We start from the raw sequence: 20647 nt of genomic DNA, 5'->3' as shown, positions 1-20647 counted from the left end.
ATCTGTTTGATTTTCTATCTCATCAGAGTTCATATTGAGTGTATAAAAGTGAAGTTTAAAATAAAGTTTGTTCAAAAATAAAATATCTAAATAATCAATCAAAATGGCTTTAATTATTATTTTGGTACTTATTTGATTCTTTCTAATTTCATTATATATTTAGTTTGTCCCCTGTGTTCTGTTGTGTTTCCTTCAGTTGTGCGTCCTGAGTGCTGACTCAGTGATGATGATGATGATGATGAGGTAGTTTCCTTGTTACCTGGAAGCTGCTGGAGTTTGCATCAGATTTTCAGATGAATGACCCGGATCTTCTCAGTGTGAACTTCTGGTGTCACAGGAAATCTCTTCCCCAAACCGTTCACTCAAACATTTAAGTTCCTAACCAACCAAGTCTTTCTGTAATATATTTATTTTATAACTATTTAATGTAAATATTTATATTTTATGGTTAAGAACAACTGACTGACTTTGATTTACATTTCCTGTTTCAAAAGCCAGCAAACTCATAAAAGTTTGTGACATGCGTTACTTAAAGGAAAAAATATGGAAATTTTTATCTTTTATTTTATAATCCAATATATATATCATAGTATTGATGTTAATTAAAAGTTTAGGATGCATTTTAATTACAGCGTACAGCTGTTAAGTCTAATCTAATATTAATAATCAACATCATGTTGTATTTGTTCCAATGTTTTATATTATCAGTCTGAATCCACAACGTAATAAAAGACAAATCAGATAAAAAAAAATTCCACAATTTTTCTTAACCACACACCTTTACTGGAGTGAAAAATAAGTAAGAGGAGTCATGTTTGAATTTTTAATTCTTCACACTTGCCTGAGGAGCAGAAACCTCATAAAGTTCACGATACTGTCAAAAAACCTCGAACCTGTAAAGATACAGAAGAAAGAAATGTGACGACACTTGACTTGGTGATGAAGGTAAAGTTTATTTCTACAGTATTGTATAACTTCCAGTATCTCAGCAGGTTTTACGGAGCAGATGTGTGAATGTTCAGCCCAAACAGACAAAGAGACCCAGAGCTCTACGTCCTGGACCACCTGAGGACTCCAAAGTGTGTGATAGTTGTGTCACCTTCATGGTGTGACACAAATGCAGATGGTGGCCGAGACACCAAAAGGGAATTTAGCAAGTGTGAATGGTTTTGTCTGCAGGTGTGGGGCGGTGGGTGTGAGTTGCTAATGTACTTTATTTGCATTAACTGTTCGCCCCGCCTGCCCAGGTTGTATTAACATGGAGTTACCTTGATCTGAACTACGCTGCTGAGCTGGTTTCTGAATGTTGAAGCGAGCAGAATCAGTCAGACTTTCCTTTCTGCACCCACACAGACACAAAGTCGTGTTTCTTAAAAATGGCAGAGATGGAGTAGGATGAGTTGATTCTGGTGCCCACTTCAAACCAAACTACACTCTCCAACTTCTGTGTTTAGAGAACCAGGTGGATCGTATTTGTATGTCTGTGTTAACAGATACATGTGTACTCACCTTATTTTAATGCTATAAAGTATATGAATTATACATTTAAATGAATGCTTATCAATGTATTTATCTTTACGCACTAACAAAGTGAAAACATCCAGATTTTCACATTTAAACTAAGAACATTGATAAAGGTTACTTATATTTGTTGGCACTGATTACCATTATTTTTAGCATCACAGCTTGTTGGAAAATCTTTGTCTGTTTGTACAGATTTTATCACTCAGCGAGTTACACACACATGAATACTTCTATAACATGTAACACTGGAATGCTGATATAAAATAACACGAATAAACTTGTGACATATCTATCGATCTGATTTATGTGTGTGAACCATCAGACAGCCTTTTTTTTCCTGTCAGTAGTGAGATGTTCAGATCTCTCTTGTTGCTATAACCACGGATGGATGGATGAGTCATCCCTGACGTGCTGCCAGGCTGCCTGTCGAATCACATTCTCTCTGTCTCACACTCACTCACTCTGAAACACACACTCATGTGTCCCCCTCTCTGCTGTCCGGTGTGAGTTAGTGCCTGAAACAAGAGCCCAGCTGCTGCACTTCGCTGCCCGCAGCCATCAGATCATTCCAGACTGAGTCTTTATGGTTTGAGCTGCTGCGTTTTTCTTCCTTTAACGCCGCAGTCATAGAAAGATAGATAAATAAAACTGTGTTGATCCTTTCACTTAACAAAGAGCTCGAGCATGCCGATATGAAAACTGAACTCATCTCCGGGTCTGAGCCAAGTTTTCATTCCACAACTCATAGAACTCACTCTCACTTCCTCTCTTTCACCTGTTTCTTCACCTCCTCCTGCGTTATCAAGATAATGACACTCAATCAACCAAAGGCTCATGCAGGCGTGCCAGAAAAGACGCCCCATAATGATTTAAATGTTTATTATTATTTCTTTGAACACCTCTGAAAGGAAAAGTTTTGTAGGAGAACAAGTGACGAGTCAAGACACAAATCTGACAGCAGAGATGCAACAGAAAAGTGCTAAACTCCAAATAAAAGGGTGATTTTGTGGTTGTAGTTTCAATTTTACTGCAAAAGAAAACACATTATGCCTCAGGCTAAAACTTTCTGTAATTTGCTGAATAATTTGTCTTGGTGACGTCACAGAGAATGTTGATGAAACAACACATGCCTTTCTGATCATTTTCAACTTTAAACTGTGTGCTAACGTAATAAACATCGTTCTGTGGATGCTTCCATCACTGCAGCTTCTGGCATTCGGGTTATTGATGGGACCAAACATGGAGCAAGAGGGAACGCCCTGATGAAGACAAGAAAAGCCGAAGGTGAGAGATTTTTTATTTTCACAGACTAAGCAGGATCCAGCTCGTCCACAGTCAGGAGTCTGCAGGGCTGGGCCCAGACCACACCAGAAAGACAGCATATCTGATCCAGCCTCCTTGTGGAGTTGGACGTCTGGCCTACCTTGCCTAACCGGCTCCCAGACTGTATTGACTCAAAAACCAGGAGATAATCGTTTGGATGCTGAGCTGTTGGAAGACAACGAGCTGCTGCACATCGAAAAGATACCCCGGCCTTCTCGTGCTGCTTTTTTAACCGACCCAGACCACATTTTTTTTGCAGATAGCTACGAATGACTGTTATGTAACCGTGAAGCAGCCTGTGGTGTTGTTGGCTTTTTATTTAAAAAGTGTGTTGTCAATTAGGGGTGTGGCGCTTCACATTTAACAATAAAAGCTTGTCAGATGGGACCCAGAGTGCACACAGCAGGACCTATTTGTCACTTTGTGAGCTAACAACTGTAAAATTGTATGTATTTGACTTTTTCTGGAAACCTCTTGACAATAATTTCACAGTAAATATCTACAATCTGCCTGTTCTTTCTGCTGTCAGTAATTCACATCCAAGAACGCTCACTTCATTTGTAACCTTTGAAGCTGTCTCTCTCTCTCTCTCTCGTCCTCTCACCATACCTCCCCCCTGCAGCTTGGACACTTCTTTTCGCTGCACCACCCCCTCCACCCTCGCCTTCACTCTGCTGAGTGAAAGCAGCAGCTGCCAAGTCCAAGTGGCTGATACCTGAACGGGAGAGAGAGTCGAGCAAGGGCTCAGTGTGTGTGTGTGTGTGTGTGTGTCTGTCAAGGGATGCCAGCTGCCTCTATACTGGGCGACGTGCCACAGTGATGGAGGAAGAGGCCTCTGACCTCTTGGCCCCCGGGCATCATCTGAAGAACAAACTTATGATTTGGGTTTATTTCCACTCTCTTAAGATGATTATTAAATTTTAATCGGTCTAATTAACACTTTTATCGTCAGCTTTAAAATGTGATCATTGGTGGGCGTGTTGTGGATTTGAACCAAGTCTCTGCAGAATTTTTGAGAAAAAAAAAAGGTCTCCAAAGTAATCATTTTCTCCCCTCCAGCTCCAGTGGGTGTGAATATTCTAATGTGGCCGTAGAGTTAAGCTACTTTAAAGACAAGTAGAGGCCTTTTTGTTGTAAATCTGAGAACCAGCGGACCCGTCATCACTGCTGATGAAGTTAAAAACGTGTATGCGTCTGTTGGAATGTGAATAGCTGGCAGATAAGGTGCTATGAAAACAGCATGAGTTCATCTTTTCAGGGTCCAGCATCTGTTTGAATGCAAATCTCATTGGATTTAGATAATCCTGTCAGGTTGAGGTGTTGCCCCTGTCTCACCAGGGGGTGGGGGCTGATGCAAATCAACCTACGTTGATTTAAAATGGATGTAAAAAATTTCAAAAGAATTACTATTTTAGATTTTAATTGGCTGCTCATTTTGGCTATTAAATATCAGAAATGAACTCTATTTACTGTGTTGAAATTTACTTTTTTTTGTGGCCTTTTCCAAAAACAAAATATATTCTTTTTGTTGTCATGTACAACATATGTGGGACCAGAGCTCATCATTTGAGGATCTATATATCAAAAAAAAAAGAAAAAAAGAAATTAAAAGTCTATCAATTACGTTTTACCATCTTTAATTTTAATCATAATAAAGAAATGAGCTTTCCTGCATGAACATGTGAATCATAAATAAATATTTGATGTATTCTTCTCATTACATGTGAAGAAGGAGCATGTTTGTGTTGTTCTTTTTGTTATCATGTAAAAGATGTAATGTTATTTTGAGTCTTGTTTGTTTTTTTAATCTGTTCATGGCTGAGATGAAAACCATCAAACTGTCTGTGGGGGCGACCAGCCTGTTCCTGGAGCATCCATCATCTCCATCTTTTTCTGTCTTCTGTGCTGAAGCTGAATTCAGAGTCTCTGCAGGGACTTCATACATGATCCAGGCGGTGCATCCGGCGGCGTGCTGACGTTTTCTGCAGGAATGTGTGTGATTTGCGGGGTTTGCACCGGGGAGGTGACGGGAGGCCAGGCCGCCTCCCCTTCGGTATAAAAGCTGCGGGTCCGGCCTCTGTCTTCCTCTTTCTGTTACCTGGTGAGGGGCAGCAGCTTTGGTGAAAACCCACAAACACCGGTAAGTCCAGCTCCGGTCCAACTACATCCAGATCCGCACTGAGGCCTCAGCCTGCTCTTTGCTTTTATTATTTATATATGTGAATTAATCAGTTTTTTTTTTTGTTTTATTCCGAGTTAATTTTTCTGGAAACTTTGCCTCTTCGGTTATGTAACTTCACACTAACCTGTGGATTTTACATTTTTTTAATGGAAGGAATTTACCATTAAAGTTACTGTAGTTGTCTGCTTATTTGGTTTATGTTGGCTGGTTTTCAGTTTCTGAGGAGTTTTAAGGAGGTAATTTTTTTAAAATTTGGCCTGAAAAGAGTTTTTTTTTTTCCTGGTGATGGGAGGAGAAAAATGCGGGGCAAAGGGAACAAAGAGGGAGCTGCTGAAGGCGGACAGCCGAGGATGCTGCTCCGGTATTTCCCCCAGACAACTGCAGGTTTAGTCCGGGGACAGGTGTCTGGGAGTCCGGGCCGGATAGCTGTTGAATATTTGGCGATCTTTGTAACTTTATCCGACGTGGCCGACGGAGGAACACGTGTCTGGGCTGGCCTGTGGCCGACTGAGGCCTACAGGCAGCTGCTGCCTGCTAGGCGGCTAAAGCCTGCTAACGACCGTTCAGGAAGAAACGAAAAAGGAGAAACAAAAATATGGTTTTAGTTTTGAGTTTACCAAAAAAACACGCTTCTTTAAATCTCCTTTTTAAGGGCCTTTATAACGGAGAGGCTTCAAACTAAGCCGGACTGAGACATGTTCCGGTTATCGGCACATTACTTGTCCCTTCCGGTTCACCGTAGAGCATAAAAACTGATTAATATCAACGACTTTCTTTTTATATGACTTAACGATCGTTTATGTTTTTATTTGTGTCACAGAAAAAAACAACAATGGGAAAGGAAAAGACCCACATCAACATCGTCGTCATCGGCCATGTCGACTCCGGCAAGTCCACCTCCACCGGCCACCTGATCTACAAGTGCGGGGGGATCGACAAGAGGACCATCGAGAAGTTCGAGAAGGAGGCCGCCGAGGTTGGTGGGGGCCGAGGGGCCACATTTAGTCTCGATTTTCTGCCCCCCAGAGCCGACACCGCCGAATCCAAGATGGCGGTGTCGGCGTGCGGTCAGAGCGGAGCGCACGGCTGCCGGCGCGAGGGCGTAGCAGGCGTCGTGCGCGCGCACGTCGGGTGGGGCCTAACGCTGAGTGTGACTGAGCGACTGAATACTGTTAAGAGCACAGGCCCAAGTCTGCAGGGGCCCAAGACTGACTTTAGCTGAACACAGGCCCAAGTCTGCAGGGGCCCAAAACTGACTTTAGCTGAACACAGGCCCAAAACTGACTTTAGCTGAACACAGGCCCAAAACTGACTTTAGCTGAACACAGGCCCAAAACTGACTTTAGCTGAACACAGGCCCAAAACTGACTTTAGCTGAACACAGGCCCAAGTCTGCAGGGGCCCTAAACTGACTTTAGCTGAGGACAGGCCCAAGTCTGCAGGGGCCCAAAACTGACTTTAGCTGAGACTGAAGGGCTTAAAACTCAGGACAAGCACTGGCTGTCATGCCCATTTAAACTCAATGTCAGCTGCTTTCAGTGAAATGTGGCCCTAAAATTGTCTGGACTGCTGCGCCCTCCCATAGCTTTAAACATTCACAATATCAGCTAAAGACTCCCTTTTATAATTTTGTGAATTGATTTTACTGGCTCCTTTATGGAGACACTTGTGTAATAATGGCACGTGACTGTTTTGTGGTGGTCAAAGTCTGACATGTTGGGAAATTTCTTAATCCAGATGGGCAAGGGCTCCTTCAAGTACGCCTGGGTTCTGGACAAACTGAAGGCTGAGCGTGAGCGTGGTATCACCATTGACATCGCTCTGTGGAAGTTTGAGACCAGCAAGTACTATGTGACCATCATTGACGCTCCTGGACACAGGGACTTCATCAAGAACATGATCACTGGTACCTCTCAGGTAATTATCACATCAGTAACACTGGATCAAAGATTTGTTGGGTGGTGGTCAAATGGAAAACAATCATGTCTGGCTTTCCTCATCAGGCTGACTGCGCCGTGCTGATCGTTGCTGCCGGTGTTGGTGAGTTCGAGGCTGGTATCTCCAAGAACGGTCAGACCCGTGAGCACGCCCTGCTTGCCTTCACCCTGGGTGTGAAGCAGCTCATCGTTGGTGTCAACAAGATGGACTCCACCGAGCCCCCTTACAGCCAGGCCCGTTTTGAGGAAATCACCAAGGAAGTGAGCACCTACATCAAGAAGATCGGCTACAACCCCGCCACCGTTGCCTTTGTCCCCATCTCTGGATGGCACGGCGACAACATGCTGGAGACCAGTGAGAAGGTGAGGAAATTCAACTCAGTTTGGAAAATCAGAAAAAGGAAATTTGTCTTTTTTTCTAAATGAAGTCTGACCAACCCCCCATTTGAATCCATCTGTAGATGGGCTGGTTCAAGGGATGGAAGATTGAGCGCAAGGAGGGTAATGCCAGTGGAACAACACTGCTGGAGGCCCTGGATGCCATCCTCCCACCCAGCCGTCCCACTGAGAAGCCCCTCCGTCTGCCCCTGCAGGACGTCTACAAAATTGGCGGTAAGAAATTAGCAAGATTTTCATAAGACAGCCGTGAACAGACTGCTAAAATGGGTATTGTGAACTACAATACCCATTTGAACAGAGTGGTCCTAAAGGCAATCACTAAAGCAGTTTACTTTTCTCAGGTATTGGAACTGTGCCCGTCGGTCGTGTTGAGACTGGTGTCCTGAAGCCCGGTATGGTCGTCACCTTCGCTCCCCCCAACCTGACCACTGAGGTCAAGTCCGTTGAGATGCACCACGAGTCTCTGCCTGAGGCTGTCCCTGGTGACAACGTCGGCTTCAACATCAAGAACGTGTCCGTCAAGGAGATCCGTCGTGGGTACGTGGCTGGAGACAGCAAGAACGACCCACCCAAGGCTGCTGACACCTTCAACGCCCAGGTTGGTATTGTCAACACTAAAGTATGCAAACCAGCTTAGTTTTGGGTGTAGCTGTACATGAAGAGCTAATTGAAAATGCTTCTGCAGGTCATCATCCTGAACCACCCTGGCCAGATCAGCGAGGGCTACGCCCCTGTGCTGGATTGCCACACCGCTCACATTGCCTGCAAGTTCAAGGAGCTCATCGAGAAGATCGACCGTCGTTCTGGCAAGAAGCTTGAGGATAACCCCAAGTTTGTCAAGTCTGGAGACGCTGCCATTGTCAAACTTGTTCCACAGAAGCCCATGGTTGTGGAGCCCTTCTCCAACTACGCTCCCCTCGGTAAGATGGGCCAATCATTCGTAAAAACCTGGCTGTTAAATCATGCTTGCACAACAATAGAATGTAAAAAGGAAATGCATTACTCACGCTCTTCTATTACAGGTCGCTTTGCCGTACGTGACATGAGGCAGACGGTGGCTGTCGGTGTCATCAAGGCTGTTGATACCAAGGAAGTTAGCGGAAAGACAACCAAGGCTGCAGAGAAGGCCCAGAAGAAGAAATGAATGGTCATGCAGGACATCCAGCAACAAGATGTGTGCCGGCAAGATCGGGCCACTCTTTCATCACCCAAACCTGGATCATCTTCTCTGAGGCTGAGTTCTCTACTTAAGGACTGGCTTATGCTGATTAAAACCCATCGCAAAAGTTTCCGCAGGAAAAAACTTTGTGGCATATTCACTCACCTGAATCATATGATGGTGCCGCTTCTCAGTTAAGTTTAAGTTGGAAAAAGGTTTAGAACTGTATCTTGATGTAATGCCACAAATTTAATTGGAAAGAAAGCTGCTGGTAACTAATAAAAATAAATATCTTTGAAAAAATTGAAATTGGCCTCTCGTGTCTTCATCCGTTAGTGTTGCAGTGGGGTGTAGTTTCTCCCCTGTCACAGGCGAGCCCCTCTGTATTGCAGCTGTTTTTGACCATGCTATCCGTGTCCAGTGATGCCCCTGTCCACCAATCGCCTTGACAGGAGTAATGCAGCACCAGCCAATGGCACCCTTTATTTTTTAGCCTGACAGCAACAAGAGCATGCACAGCCCTCCCTCCCTTCTGCTTCAGTATAAAAACTCTGCACGGCTCACATTCTGTCCTTTTTTACCTCCGCTCTATTTCAGGGGACGCCTTTGCTGTGCACAGGTTGGTGAAATCTTTCTTTGCTCGACTGTTGAAGCTTAAAAATGCCTAATCATTCAGCAGCTGAATAATGATCATGGCTGGCTTTTTAGAATGACATTATTTTGACCTAAACCAGAAATCACAGCATAGATAATGGAGGACCAGATGCTGCATGGCTATTTTTACATTCTTATCTTGCTTACACAAAAAGAAAACATGCAAGCTTACCTCATTTATTCAGACTTAATGGCATTGTCATCTATTTGTCTTGGTCTTAGTGAGGCTTGTGCTCCTGGCTCTAAACAGACCCATTTTGGAATTTTCACTGTGTGCCTGGGCTTTAAATGACTTGCTGGATTTTTCTTTCTGCCAGTCATGATAGTCCTTTCTAGCCTCGTGAACGCGCATCCTTTCCACCCTAGCGCTGGCTGTAAGGCGGCCGTGGGGGCGCGCGCTTGCATCAGTAGACAACATGGCGGCTCTGCGCTGCCGGCGCAACATGGAGGCCGAGCAGCCGGCACCGAGCACATGGTGCATGACTCATCAGCTGCGCTTTAATCGGGCGGCGTGAGGGAGCATTAAAAAATGACTCCCATGACATAATTTAATGTCGTTTATTCCGATTTTTGTCACAGCGGGGGCGGAGGAGCTGTAGAAATGAGCTTTTCCGCATATTACGCAGTTACAGCGACATGCTGCATTCAAGCCGTATCAGCAGAATGGGGAAAACACCCATTGGCCGTAGGGGCGTTGAATCAAATGATTTTTTTTTTTTTTTTTTTTCATATTGGGCTTATTTTTGCACAAACATTCAATATACAAGGGTTTGTACTGTTATCTTCATTAAGGCGGACATGTCGTTGGGTTAAAAAAATTATCAAAATTTATCCCATTTAGGGTGACATTAAGAGGATGCGGAGAATTTCATCATAAAGGATATCACCAGGATGTGGCATACAGCCAGCCAATGGCAAATACGCATCAGATAATGTTATTGTATTAACAGAATTTCGATTCACTTATCACGAATCCATAAAAAAAACTAACGGCTATTTTAAAAATGTTACGCCAAAAGAATGGCCCTGAACGCACCGCGATTTTCTATCGATCTGATCGGTCGGTGACGTCAGCAGATTTTAATCAACGGCCGTGGAGCAAAATGGAGACGAATAATAACAACCTGATGGTTTTTAATTTAAAGTAGACATTTCTCCCCCTCCTCCCCTCATTGTGTCGTTTATTTTTTTGGGAGGCAGTAAATCGAAATGGGAAAGGAAAAGACCCACATCAACATCGTGGTCATCGGCCATGTCGACTCCGGAAAGTCCACCACCACCGGCCACCTGATCTACAAGTGCGGGGGGATCGACAAGAGGACCATCGAGAAGTTCGAGAAGGAGGCCGCCGAGGTTGGTGGGGGCGGCTCCGACAGCTGACATTTAGGTCTTTAACACAGAAGTCACATCGTGTTTGGACCAATAATAAAAAAAAAGAAAAAAAAATCCGCCGGAGGTCGGTGAGCTGTGTCGGCTAACGGGCGTGGTGGTCACCGCAGCCGGATGCTAGCTGCTTTTAGCCGCCACCTGCTGTCCGAAGATGTCCACTGTCCTCCTCACGAAAACAGAAAATGTCTTCATCACGATGTGACTGAACACATTTAAATCAAACTGAGAGGTTTAAACTCAGCACAGTTTAATAAGCTCACCAAAAAACATGTTTCACATAAAACAACCATCCTTACACATTCACTGTGAGAATACATGATTGAAATCAAAGCTCACACCTATTTTCATAATCATTTTTGATTATTATCATTTCAACAGTGATAAATTACAAATACTATCATAGATATACTATTGCATACTAGATTTATGTTTCTGTTTGACTTTATGGTCAAATATTTAAGAGACTAAACAATAATCATTCCTGAAAATTGATTTTACCTGCAAGAAATGAATAAGCAGTGACAGATTAAGGCAAATGACAAGCTTTTTGCTCCATCCATAGGTAGATATTGTATGTGTATATATATATATATATATATATATATATATAGACAAAGGGTAGTAAAGTGAAGTGAATAGCTGCTGAAAACGTGTGTAACATAAACTCTGTGTCTCTATGCTATTTACAGCGAGCATCTCTTTAGGAACTCTGTTATGTTATGACACTTATTGATGTATTTCTATAAATTTCAGGGCAATAATAACATTTGGGTTCTTTACATTTAGACCTATATATATATATATATATATATATATATATATATATGAATCTAGTTATAACTAAATGAAAATTACATTTCTGTTTGGAAGTTCTGGAAACAAAAGGAAATTTGGCAGTTGTCCACTAAAGAGAGGCAATATTTTAATGAAAAAAAAAAAAACTACACTTAATTTTTCTGATTGATTTATACAATGACACTTTGTTTTTGCTAACGTAACACAATAGATGGGCAAGGGCTCCTTCAAGTACGCCTGGGTTCTGGACAAACTGAAGGCCGAGCGTGAGCGTGGTATCACCATTGACATCGCTCTGTGGAAGTTTGAGACCAGCAAGTACTACGTGACCATCATTGACGCTCCTGGACACAGGGACTTCATCAAGAACATGATCACTGGTACCTCTCAGGTAATTATCACAACAGTAACACTGGATCAAAGATTTGTTGGGTGGTGTTCAAATGGAAAACAATCATGTCTGGCTTTCCTCATCAGGCTGACTGCGCCGTGCTGATCGTTGCTGCCGGTGTTGGTGAGTTCGAGGCTGGTATCTCCAAGAACGGTCAGACCCGTGAGCACGCCCTGCTTGCCTACACCCTGGGTGTGAAGCAGCTCATCGTTGGTGTCAACAAGATGGATTCCACCGAGCCCCCTTACAGCCAAAAACGTTTTGAGGAAATCACCAAGGAAGTGAGCACCTACATCAAGAAGATCGGCTACAACCCCGCCACCGTTGCCTTTGTCCCCATCTCTGGATGGCACGGCGACAACATGCTGGAGGCCAGTGACAAGGTGAGGGACTTATGACAGGACAAATTGTAAGCAGACCTTTTTGAACCTGCCACTAAATCATTTCTTCTGTCAGTCTTGGGTTTATGTGATTTATACTCTTTTTATGATCATCACTTCATCACCTTTTCCCTTTTGTTTTCTGCTTTGGTCTGAATTCTACATTTTAGATGAGCTGGTTCAAGGGCTGGAAGATTGAGCGTAAAGAGGGTGGTGCCACTGGTACTACCCTGCTGGAGGCTCTGGACTCCATCCTGCCTCCCACCCGCCCAACTGACAAGCCCCTCCGTCTGCCCCTGCAGGACGTCTACAAAATTGGCGGTAATAATTGAGCCATATTTGAGCACCACAAGACAGTGATGTGAACAGAGTGGTCCTAAAGGCAATCACTAAAGCAGTTTACTTTTCTCAGGTATTGGAACTGTGCCCGTCGGTCGTGTTGAGACCGGTGTCCTGAAGCCCGGTATGGTCGTCACCTTCGCTCCCCCCAACCTGACCACTGAGGTCAAGTCCGTTGAGATGCACCACGAGTCTCTGCCTGAGGCCCTTCCTGGTGACAATGTCGGCTTCAACGTCAAGAACGTGTCCGTCAAGGAAATCCGCCGTGGCAACGTGGCTGGAGACAGCAAGAACGACCCACCCATGGCGGCTGAGAACTTCACCGCTCAGGTGAGGAAGAAAATGAAAGAGGAAGTAACAGAAGGAGAGAGGAATCTGATGGATTTCAAAGAAGAGAGCATTTTGGCCTAGCGAAGGATCCTATTGAGTTACACTTTAGGATGAAGTTCTGTGTTTTTGAAGCTTGACCACAAAAAACTAAAAGTTCAGATAGCTCCGCCTGTGGACCTTTAATTCCTTTTCAACAATTCGTTTTCAAAATGAGTTTCTTGTGAGTACAACAAATGTCTCTTGCGCCCTCTCCATCTGCAGGTCATCATCCTGAACCACCCCGGCCAGATCTCCCAGGGTTACGCCCCCGTGTTGGACTGCCACACCGCCCACATTGCCTGCAAGTTCAGCGAGCTGAAGGAGAAGATTGACCGTCGTTCCGGCAAGAAGCTTGAGGACAACCCCAAGGCTCTCAAGTCTGGAGACGCCGCCATCATCACCATGGTGCCTGGAAAACCCATGTGTGTTGAGAGCTTCTCCCAGTACCCCCCGCTGGGTGAGTAAAACAGATTGTTTTGTTAATGAAATCTCCGTCACCCCCTCCTCCCTGAAGAAAACAGTTGCAGAATAATCCTTTTTATATCTGTGCTCACATCACATCATTGTAACACAGTCAATATTTATGTTATATAAATCTCTGAAGCCTCCTTTCTTATCTTTCTCTTCTGTCTCAGGTCGCTTTGCTGTCCGTGACATGAGGCAGACCGTGGCTGTCGGTGTCATCAAGTCCGTCGAGAAGAAGGTCGCCTCCGGTGGAAAGGTCACCAAATCTGCACAGAAGGCCGATAAGAAGAAATGAATTCTCATGCAGGACGTCCAACAAAAAGTCATGTCTCAGCAGCAGCGGGCCGTCCCATCCCTTCTTCTTCCCTGCTACCCAGCGCCGTCTTCTCTGAGGCAGAGCTCTCTACTCAAGGACTGGCTAATGCTGATTAAAACCCATCGCAAAAGTTTCCGCAGGAAAGGAAGGCATGTGCCTTTTAGGGGAAACTGTGATCATGATTAAGTTCAAGCCAAAACAATAAAAATCTTAAACATTGCCAAATTAAAAGGTTTCTGTTGTGATTCAGTGTTAACTAACTGCACACACCAACAGACAACACAATTAATACACACTAATGACACATCTTAAACCTGCCGCATGGTGAAGGAAGTTGAGAAAATGGCAGCATAAATTTTGGCCTTTAAAGGTGATTTAAAAAAGATTTTATTTTACTTAGAATGAAGCGAGGTTTTTGATGTGGCAGATGAACTTGAAATAGTTTCTGACATGTCTGGAAAAGTCTGACCAGCAGGAAAACAGCTGAAACTATTTAGACAGATAACGTTTGATACCAGCAGGCAGCCCTTAGTCCTCCATGATGGACAAGTGAAGCCGACGCACTTTCACGCTTAAAATTTAAAATCTCAGAGGACTTGTCTTCTGGTGACTTTTTAAAAAAGCAAGCAATAAGTGAGGCAACAGAGCTGGAGACGGACATCCAGCAGGTGATTTCTGTATCTTTACATTCGTTTAACCATCCAGACCCAGAATTCGTTCAAGGAAATAAAAAAAAAAAAACAACTCAGTGATAATTAAATGATCCATACTAAATGTTTTATTGATAAATGAGTGACTCCATCTGAAGCAAAGATGAGCATCTGTCGACCTCTGCTGGACATCAGCAGGAACTATAACAAAGTTCATCCTGGTAGGAAGAAGGCCTGAGACATGTAGACAGAAGAATAAGTGATTTATGTATGATGAATGCCAACCGTGGATTCTTCTCATTAGGTTTTTGTCCTTCATTATCACAACCCTCTTTCTCACTCATTGAGAAGAAAAATCATCACAATTCATGGAAACAAGAAAACCACGTGACAACAACTCTTCAACACTTCCCCCAATTAATTAAAGAGGTCAAAGTCTGTGTCTGCGTCTGATAATGTGCTTATTTTCACAATTTGTTGTTTGACCAACAAAATATATGGAACATGTTGATTCATATCAAAGTTTTCTGTAGCCAACAGTGACATTTATAAATTATTTGTACTGGTTTATAAATAGTCCAAAACCAGAAACATATTAATTATAAAAAAAACTTTACGAAAATTATATAGTTCTAAACTTCAAATTCATTTTCAGTATTTTTTGATCATTTCGTTCTGCACAGTCAGCCAAAATATCACAGTGTGATCCAGGACAAGGCAAATAACTATAAAGCGATGTTCAACAAAAACAATTCACCAGATGTCCAAATAAAAACACAAAGAGTGAATTTCAGAGTTATATTCTGTCGTCGGCAGGTAAACCGGAACAATCGAACCTATCCGCCATGTTTCCTCCGACACCATTTAAGGTGAACACTCTTCTATAAATGTTTCCCGCCGGAAACGTAACGTCCTCTTCTAGTGATCCAACATGGCGGTGAGTATCTTCTCACATCGTACGATCTGAAGTTGCCGTTCAAATCCACCATCATCGGCGCTGTTCGGCCTTTTTAGCGGCCCATTTGTGTTCAGATGACTAAAGTCCAAAATGGAGAATTCACCGAAAAGCTAATTTCTCCGATAAACCTCCCAGATCGGTTTTAAAGTTGACAGTCGGCCGATGCTAACATGCTAACCGCTAGAAAATACAGCAGCTCCGTGTCCTTTAAGTGAATGTAACCGTGAAAGACGGCGTTATGAGTCCGCTGAGGCAGCCGAGCAGCGCTGCAGACGTGTGTCCTGTGGAAGTTTCTGGGGTTTTAGTTAGTTTCTGGTGTTTTTCCGCTGTTTTCGTCCGGACGTGTCTGTGAGCTCGGGTAATGCTAACAGGCAGCAGCGGGGGTATGTACGGACATGTCCGGCATGTGACAGGCAGCAGGAGGAGACCGGTTTTCTGTCACGTTGTAACGGTGTGTGTTTCCTCCAGGACCAGGGCGAGAAGAAGGAGAACCCCATGAGAGAGCTCCGCATCCGCAAGCTCTGCCTGAACATCTGCGTCGGAGAGAGCGGAGACAGGCTGACCAGAGCTGCCAAAGTGCTGGAGCAGCTCACAGGCCAGACCCCCGTCTTCTCCAAGGGTGAGTCCGGATCCTGGTCCGAGTCTGAGTGTCAGGGCTACACGGTGTAAAGTTGGCGTTGTTGTCCTCCCCCTGCAGCCCGCTACACCGTGAGATCCTTCGGTATCCGCAGAAATGAAAAGATTGCTGTCCATTGCACCGTCCGTGGAGCCAAGGCAGAGGAGATTCTGGAGAAAGGACTCAAGGTGAGAGGTCCCGTCTCTTCCTGTCCCCTTATCTCAGGTCAAAACTGCAGTGGGGTTCCCTCCTCGAAGTCTGTTGGTGTGAAGTCGTCGGTCATCATGGTGTACACGTTTCTAACCGACCGTCTAAAAGAAGCAGAGGTTAACGTTATGTCAGTCATGAAACGCCAACATTGAGTCTGTTTTGTGTTCAATTTTAGTCTCAAGTTGACATGAAAGGCGAAACTTGTTAACTTTGTTCATCGTGCTGAGACATTCACTTCATGCTCAGATTTTGTCAGGACACTGAACACTGAATGAAAAGTGTCTCGATCTTATCACACTGTTCCGACCTTCTCAGGCATCAACACTGGATCCGAAGGAACCTTTAGCCTTTTGTGATATAGTTTTTTCAGCACAGTGTTACAGACATGAAGCTGTAACGATAAACCTGTTCTGGTCCTCCTGCCTCCAGGTGCGCGAGTACGAGTTGAGAAAGAACAACTTCTCCGATACCGGAAACTTCGGCTTCGGCATCCAGGAGCACATTGATCTGGGCATCAAGTACGACCCCAGCATCGGCATCTACGGACTGGACTTCTACGTGGTGAGTGACACACAGATCCAGACTGCTGGTCGGAGGTTCTGTGGTGGAGTTGAGGCGTTTTTGAATTTGTTCTGAGTTCAGTAGCAAATGAATTTAAGGATTAATGTGAAGGATTATGGAGGATATGTGAGCCAATAGACTGAAATTAAAAGCCACGTGTATTTGAGTGAGGTAAATAAATTTAATGGACGTTTTAATAAGTGATCATTGTATGAACTTAACATGTATGTACTGAAATACACTGAAGCTGAAACTACAGGCTGCAGCTGAGTTAATGGAAGCTTGAAGATTTCAATAACTAACCATTTGAACTGTTGTCATTGGGGACTTGTAATCATAATGTGTGGCATTCAGATGAGTTGGTTTAACTTCATTGGCTAAAATAAAAGAATATGATGTCGCCGGTTACTGATAATCAACCGGAAAAAATTAGACTGCCAGTTAATTCTTTGCAGGAAATAAATGTCAATTTTGATTCACAACAGAAATATAACTGAAGTCTAAAAGTTGAACATTTAATCAATTCAGAGGCACAACTACTAAAATACTAATCTAGGCCTTGACTAAATATAGTCATGATTGATTTATTTTATTTTTAAATCAACTTACCAAATAACTGTCAGTTTTGAATGTAAGTTTCCTGACGTCTCAGACATGTAAAGCTCAGATCTTCAGAAAACATAAAAAAAATGCTGAATGACACCTGATGTTTTTGTTACTGAGAAAGTGTTTACGTTCAAAGGTTTTCTGAGCAGCTCTGTCCGCTCTGTGTTCAGGTCCTGGGCAGACCCGGCTTCAGCATCGCCGACAAGAAGCGGAAAAGAGGCCGTATTGGTTTCAGGCACCGCATCCGCAAAGAGGAGGCCATGCGCTGGTTCCAGCAGAAAGTGAGTTTTCACACGTCCCAACAGAAAACGTTGACATAAATGTTTTAGAGGAAAGACGCGCTAAAATAAACACACATCATTTATGTAGCAATGAGGCAACATATCAAATGAAGCATCCGTAAATGTTGTCGTCATGGCAGATGTTTACAAAGGAAACAGATGTGAAAATGCGTGTTGTGATACAGGAAGTGGACGCTTAATGAAAGTCAAGGACACTACTTCTGTGTCAGAAAAGGAAAACTATAAAAGATCAACAAAACATGAAATTCGGGTGCATTAAGTAGACAGGAATAAAAAAAAAAAAAAAACTGTTCATCTGTCCAAGTAGCTGCTCAAATTTATGCCATTATAATTTTTTGTTAACCTTATTTAGATGTAATGAATCTGTAGGTTGATTTTTAGCGTCAGTAGAGCCATCATTTAACTAACTCTCTGCCCCCCCCCCCCCCCCCCAGGGCTGAAATCTGTAAATTTGACCTGAAGGAAAATAGTAAGAATACTTTGACACATTGGTGACGTTTATTTTCCCCTCTTCCTTTTTTTTCCAGTACGACGGTATCATCCTCCCCGGCAAGTAAAGGACCACCTTTTCATCTTGTTTGTAACAAATTAATAAAATGGAAAAAATGACTCCGTCTAATGTTGTTACTCAGCGATTCTGTCGACGCCTTTAGTTTTGGGTTACTTGGTAAAATATGAAATACTAGTGAGATCAAAACAAAATAATTAAACCTGTCAAAACACTCAATCCTTCACTTCCTCTAAAAGCCGAATTTATACAGCACTCAGGCCAAAGTTGGTGATTTAATGTCTTTTTCTTCAGCCGGATCAAAATGTTCAATTAAAACTAAGACAGCACCGTTCAGGTGACAAGTTAATTTGATCACTTTATTGATTTTAATACATTTTGTCACATTTCAAACTGATTTAAGGAGTTTTGTGTTGAATTTTTTCACCACACGGTGGTGCTGTAGGACCAATGATGTGAATTTTAAACACTGAAGCAGCTCTTCCAGGTTTCGCTTTAAACCAACAGAGACTTCGCTGATTTAATCTGGATCCCATCAGGTGTCTTAAATTTCAATTCAACAGGCCTGATCCTGAAAATTCACCCAGTCAATGTCCATATAATGATTCTTATTTTTCTGACTGCAGTGAACACGCCTTTTTAACATTTACAGAGATGGCAAGTTGATTTTGTCCTTAAACTTTCCATAGAAACATCATTCCTGTTTTATTCACCTGAGTGTTTGTGACTGTGGCAGGAGCCAGAGTTTAAACTGGGAAGCTAATATTGAGACAAACATCCGTTAATTTACATTACTGACATCAACTTTAATGACCTTTTTAAACTGATTATTTTATCCTCGTGTTTCTTAGAGCAGCGTTATTTTCAGAGACAGTTTGTATTCAGATCAACAAAAGGACAGAAACTGTTTTGATCAGATTGACTTTATTCGGTGAAACTCCACTCCATTTAGAGACCAACAGCTCAGCTTCATGGCCTCTAAAGGTCGACAACAACATCCGTCAGTAGCTCCTCCACCTGCTGGAGTCTCACTGCTGCTCCACTTCATCTTTTTGTCTGTTTCACACAGGTGAGCTTTGAGGAGTTTTACTTCCTTATATATATCTTAATTAAATGTTTTACATTTTTTATTAATTTTTGTCAATGTGTTTGTTTTTGGGAGGGAAATAATTTAAGGATTTGCACTTTTTTTTTAATATATATTTATATTTTTTTTTTTTTCTCACCTGTGCTGCTGACTTCACACCTCTCCATCCATTCCATTTCACTTATAAAATGTTTATGAAGTTCTACATCTATAAATATATTTTTTTATTATTATTTTGACACAGTCGATCTAAACTACATCTGACAGAAATCCACTCTATTGCTGCTGGTGATAAATTGTCATTATTGCAGTTTTTTTCTTGTCAGAATCGGCTCATTTCCTGTAGCACACACACTCCTGTCATTCACCCGCCTCGCTCTCTCTCTCACACACACACACACACACACACACACACACTCTCTGCCTAGATACATCTTTGTACACGAACTGTCAGTGGATTCACAGTCGTCTTGATGTTTGTTCAACCCGAACACAGACGGCCACAGTTCCCATCCCTCCGTCCTTCACCTCCTCCAGCTCTGCTCTCCATCCCTTCGTCACTGTTAAACCTCCTGAGACCACTTTGGATCACGAAAAGCTCTCTTTTCTGTCTTGCACGTTTTCATTAACTCATTCATTAAAGTAACTTCTAAATTTTTACTCCAGAGTAAAATCAGGCAAACATTTTTCCTTTCTTTTCCTTTCCTTTTTCATAAAATCACAGTCAGGATCAGCTTCATGTGAGACCATGAAACCTTTAAATATCATTTTCTTTCATTTTTAAAAGAAAATTTGAATTCATGAGTGATTATTAGCTGATATGGCCTCGCTCGGCCCAGAAGGACCCGCAGTTTAGAGATTCACTGTAGATTTCTGACTCTTACTGTTACACAACTTTTTACCTTTTTGCCTCACTTGCTTTAAACTGTCTGTTATTGTTGTTTGGCCCCTAAAATGTAAACGTCATTTGTTTCATTTTATTTGCCCATTAATATATTTGTTAATATTATTCAGGCCTTGCTGCTTCGTAATTCTGCTCCTGGATTTTTATGTTTATGGATTTGTAGGAATGCAAAGCAGTGAAGGGGAAGGTCGGGGAAGTTCTGGGGAAAAGGTTCAAGTGTTTTTGGGTGTTAAAATGTTAAATAAGTGAAACATTTCTAATCAAGCATGAACAGAAAAAACGAGCAGCCATGATCCGGATTAGAGCGGAAACAGTTATTAAAAGATTCGATAAATAGATTTGGTCGGTGAAAAATGGGAAATATGCTGCTTTTCTCTCTCAGGACTCAATTTAAACTCAACTTTACTGAGACGTCAGTGATCATTTTTACTGCTTTTTACTTTTAGGGAGGTAAACTGAAAAATTACCCCCAGATTGATTGAGTGAGTGACTGACTGATTGATTAACTGATTGATGGATTAACTGATTGATTAACTGACTGATTGATTGATTGATTAACTGACTGACTGACTGATTGATTAACTGACTGACTGATTGATTGATTGATTAACTGACTGACTGAC

General features: G+C 42.7%; 3 protein-coding genes across 4 annotated transcripts; all 3 read left to right on the top strand.

Moving 5' to 3' along the window:
- The first annotated feature begins 4907 nt into the window (after positions 1 to 4907).
- LOC115051497 (elongation factor 1-alpha) lies at positions 4908 to 8511 on the top strand. Its single transcript, XM_029514899.1, has 8 exons — positions 4908 to 4987; positions 5850 to 6005; positions 6767 to 6946; positions 7033 to 7329; positions 7428 to 7578; positions 7707 to 7963; positions 8051 to 8285; positions 8388 to 8511. Exons 2-8 carry the CDS (start codon positions 5862 to 5864, stop codon positions 8507 to 8509), a joined length of 1386 nt encoding a protein of 461 aa, XP_029370759.1. The 5' UTR covers positions 4908 to 4987; positions 5850 to 5861; the 3' UTR covers positions 8510 to 8511.
- A 566-nt stretch (positions 8512 to 9077) lies between these two features.
- LOC115051496 (elongation factor 1-alpha) lies at positions 9078 to 13829 on the top strand. Of its 2 annotated transcripts, XM_029514897.1 has the most exons (8): positions 9078 to 9143; positions 10379 to 10531; positions 11574 to 11753; positions 11840 to 12136; positions 12304 to 12454; positions 12546 to 12802; positions 13064 to 13298; positions 13477 to 13829. In XM_029514897.1, exons 2-8 carry the CDS (start codon positions 10388 to 10390, stop codon positions 13599 to 13601), a joined length of 1389 nt encoding a protein of 462 aa, XP_029370757.1. In that variant the 5' UTR covers positions 9078 to 9143; positions 10379 to 10387; the 3' UTR covers positions 13602 to 13829. The 2 variants fall into 2 exon arrangements, with proteins under 2 accessions (XP_029370757.1, XP_029370758.1); XM_029514898.1 differs by lacking the exon at positions 9078 to 9143 and having other exon boundaries at positions 10375 to 10531.
- A 1848-nt stretch (positions 13830 to 15677) lies between these two features.
- On the top strand, positions 15678 to 18134 carry rpl11 (ribosomal protein L11). Its single transcript, XM_029513921.1, has 5 exons — positions 15678 to 15849; positions 15928 to 16034; positions 16486 to 16617; positions 17394 to 17504; positions 18053 to 18134. The coding sequence occupies exons 1-5, from the start codon at positions 15726 to 15728 to the stop codon at positions 18080 to 18082; spliced, it is 504 nt and encodes a 167-aa protein (XP_029369781.1). The 5' UTR covers positions 15678 to 15725; the 3' UTR covers positions 18083 to 18134.
- The last annotated feature ends 2513 nt before the right edge of the window (positions 18135 to 20647 follow it).

The sequence above is a fragment of the Echeneis naucrates genome, chromosome 11 (genome assembly GCF_900963305.1).
Source record: "Echeneis naucrates chromosome 11, fEcheNa1.1, whole genome shotgun sequence".
Lineage (NCBI taxonomy): Eukaryota > Metazoa > Chordata > Actinopteri > Carangiformes > Echeneidae > Echeneis > Echeneis naucrates.
Note: the sequence above shows the minus strand (reverse complement) of the source record. Positions and strands in the feature narration are given on the sequence as shown.

Excerpts from the sequence above, each read along its gene's own strand:
- LOC115051497 (XM_029514899.1), top strand. The coding sequence starts at position 5,862 with ATGGGAAAGGAAAAGACCCACATCAACATCGTCGTCATCGGCCATGTC. Across the intron at positions 6,006-6,766 it reads TCGAGAAGGAGGCCGCCGAG|ATGGGCAAGGGCTCCTTCAA; the intron begins GTTGGTGGGGGC and ends TTCTTAATCCAG. Across the intron at positions 7,330-7,427 it reads TGCTGGAGACCAGTGAGAAG|ATGGGCTGGTTCAAGGGATG; the intron begins GTGAGGAAATTC and ends ATCCATCTGTAG.
- LOC115051496 (XM_029514897.1), top strand. The coding sequence starts at position 10,388 with ATGGGAAAGGAAAAGACCCACATCAACATCGTGGTCATCGGCCATGTC. Across the intron at positions 10,532-11,573 it reads TCGAGAAGGAGGCCGCCGAG|ATGGGCAAGGGCTCCTTCAA; the intron begins GTTGGTGGGGGC and ends GTAACACAATAG. Across the intron at positions 11,754-11,839 it reads TGATCACTGGTACCTCTCAG|GCTGACTGCGCCGTGCTGAT; the intron begins GTAATTATCACA and ends TTTCCTCATCAG.
- rpl11 (XM_029513921.1), top strand. The coding sequence starts at position 15,726 with ATGAGAGAGCTCCGCATCCGCAAGCTCTGCCTGAACATCTGCGTCGGA. Across the intron at positions 15,850-15,927 it reads GACCCCCGTCTTCTCCAAGG|CCCGCTACACCGTGAGATCC; the intron begins GTGAGTCCGGAT and ends CTCCCCCTGCAG. Across the intron at positions 16,035-16,485 it reads TTCTGGAGAAAGGACTCAAG|GTGCGCGAGTACGAGTTGAG; the intron begins GTGAGAGGTCCC and ends TCCTGCCTCCAG.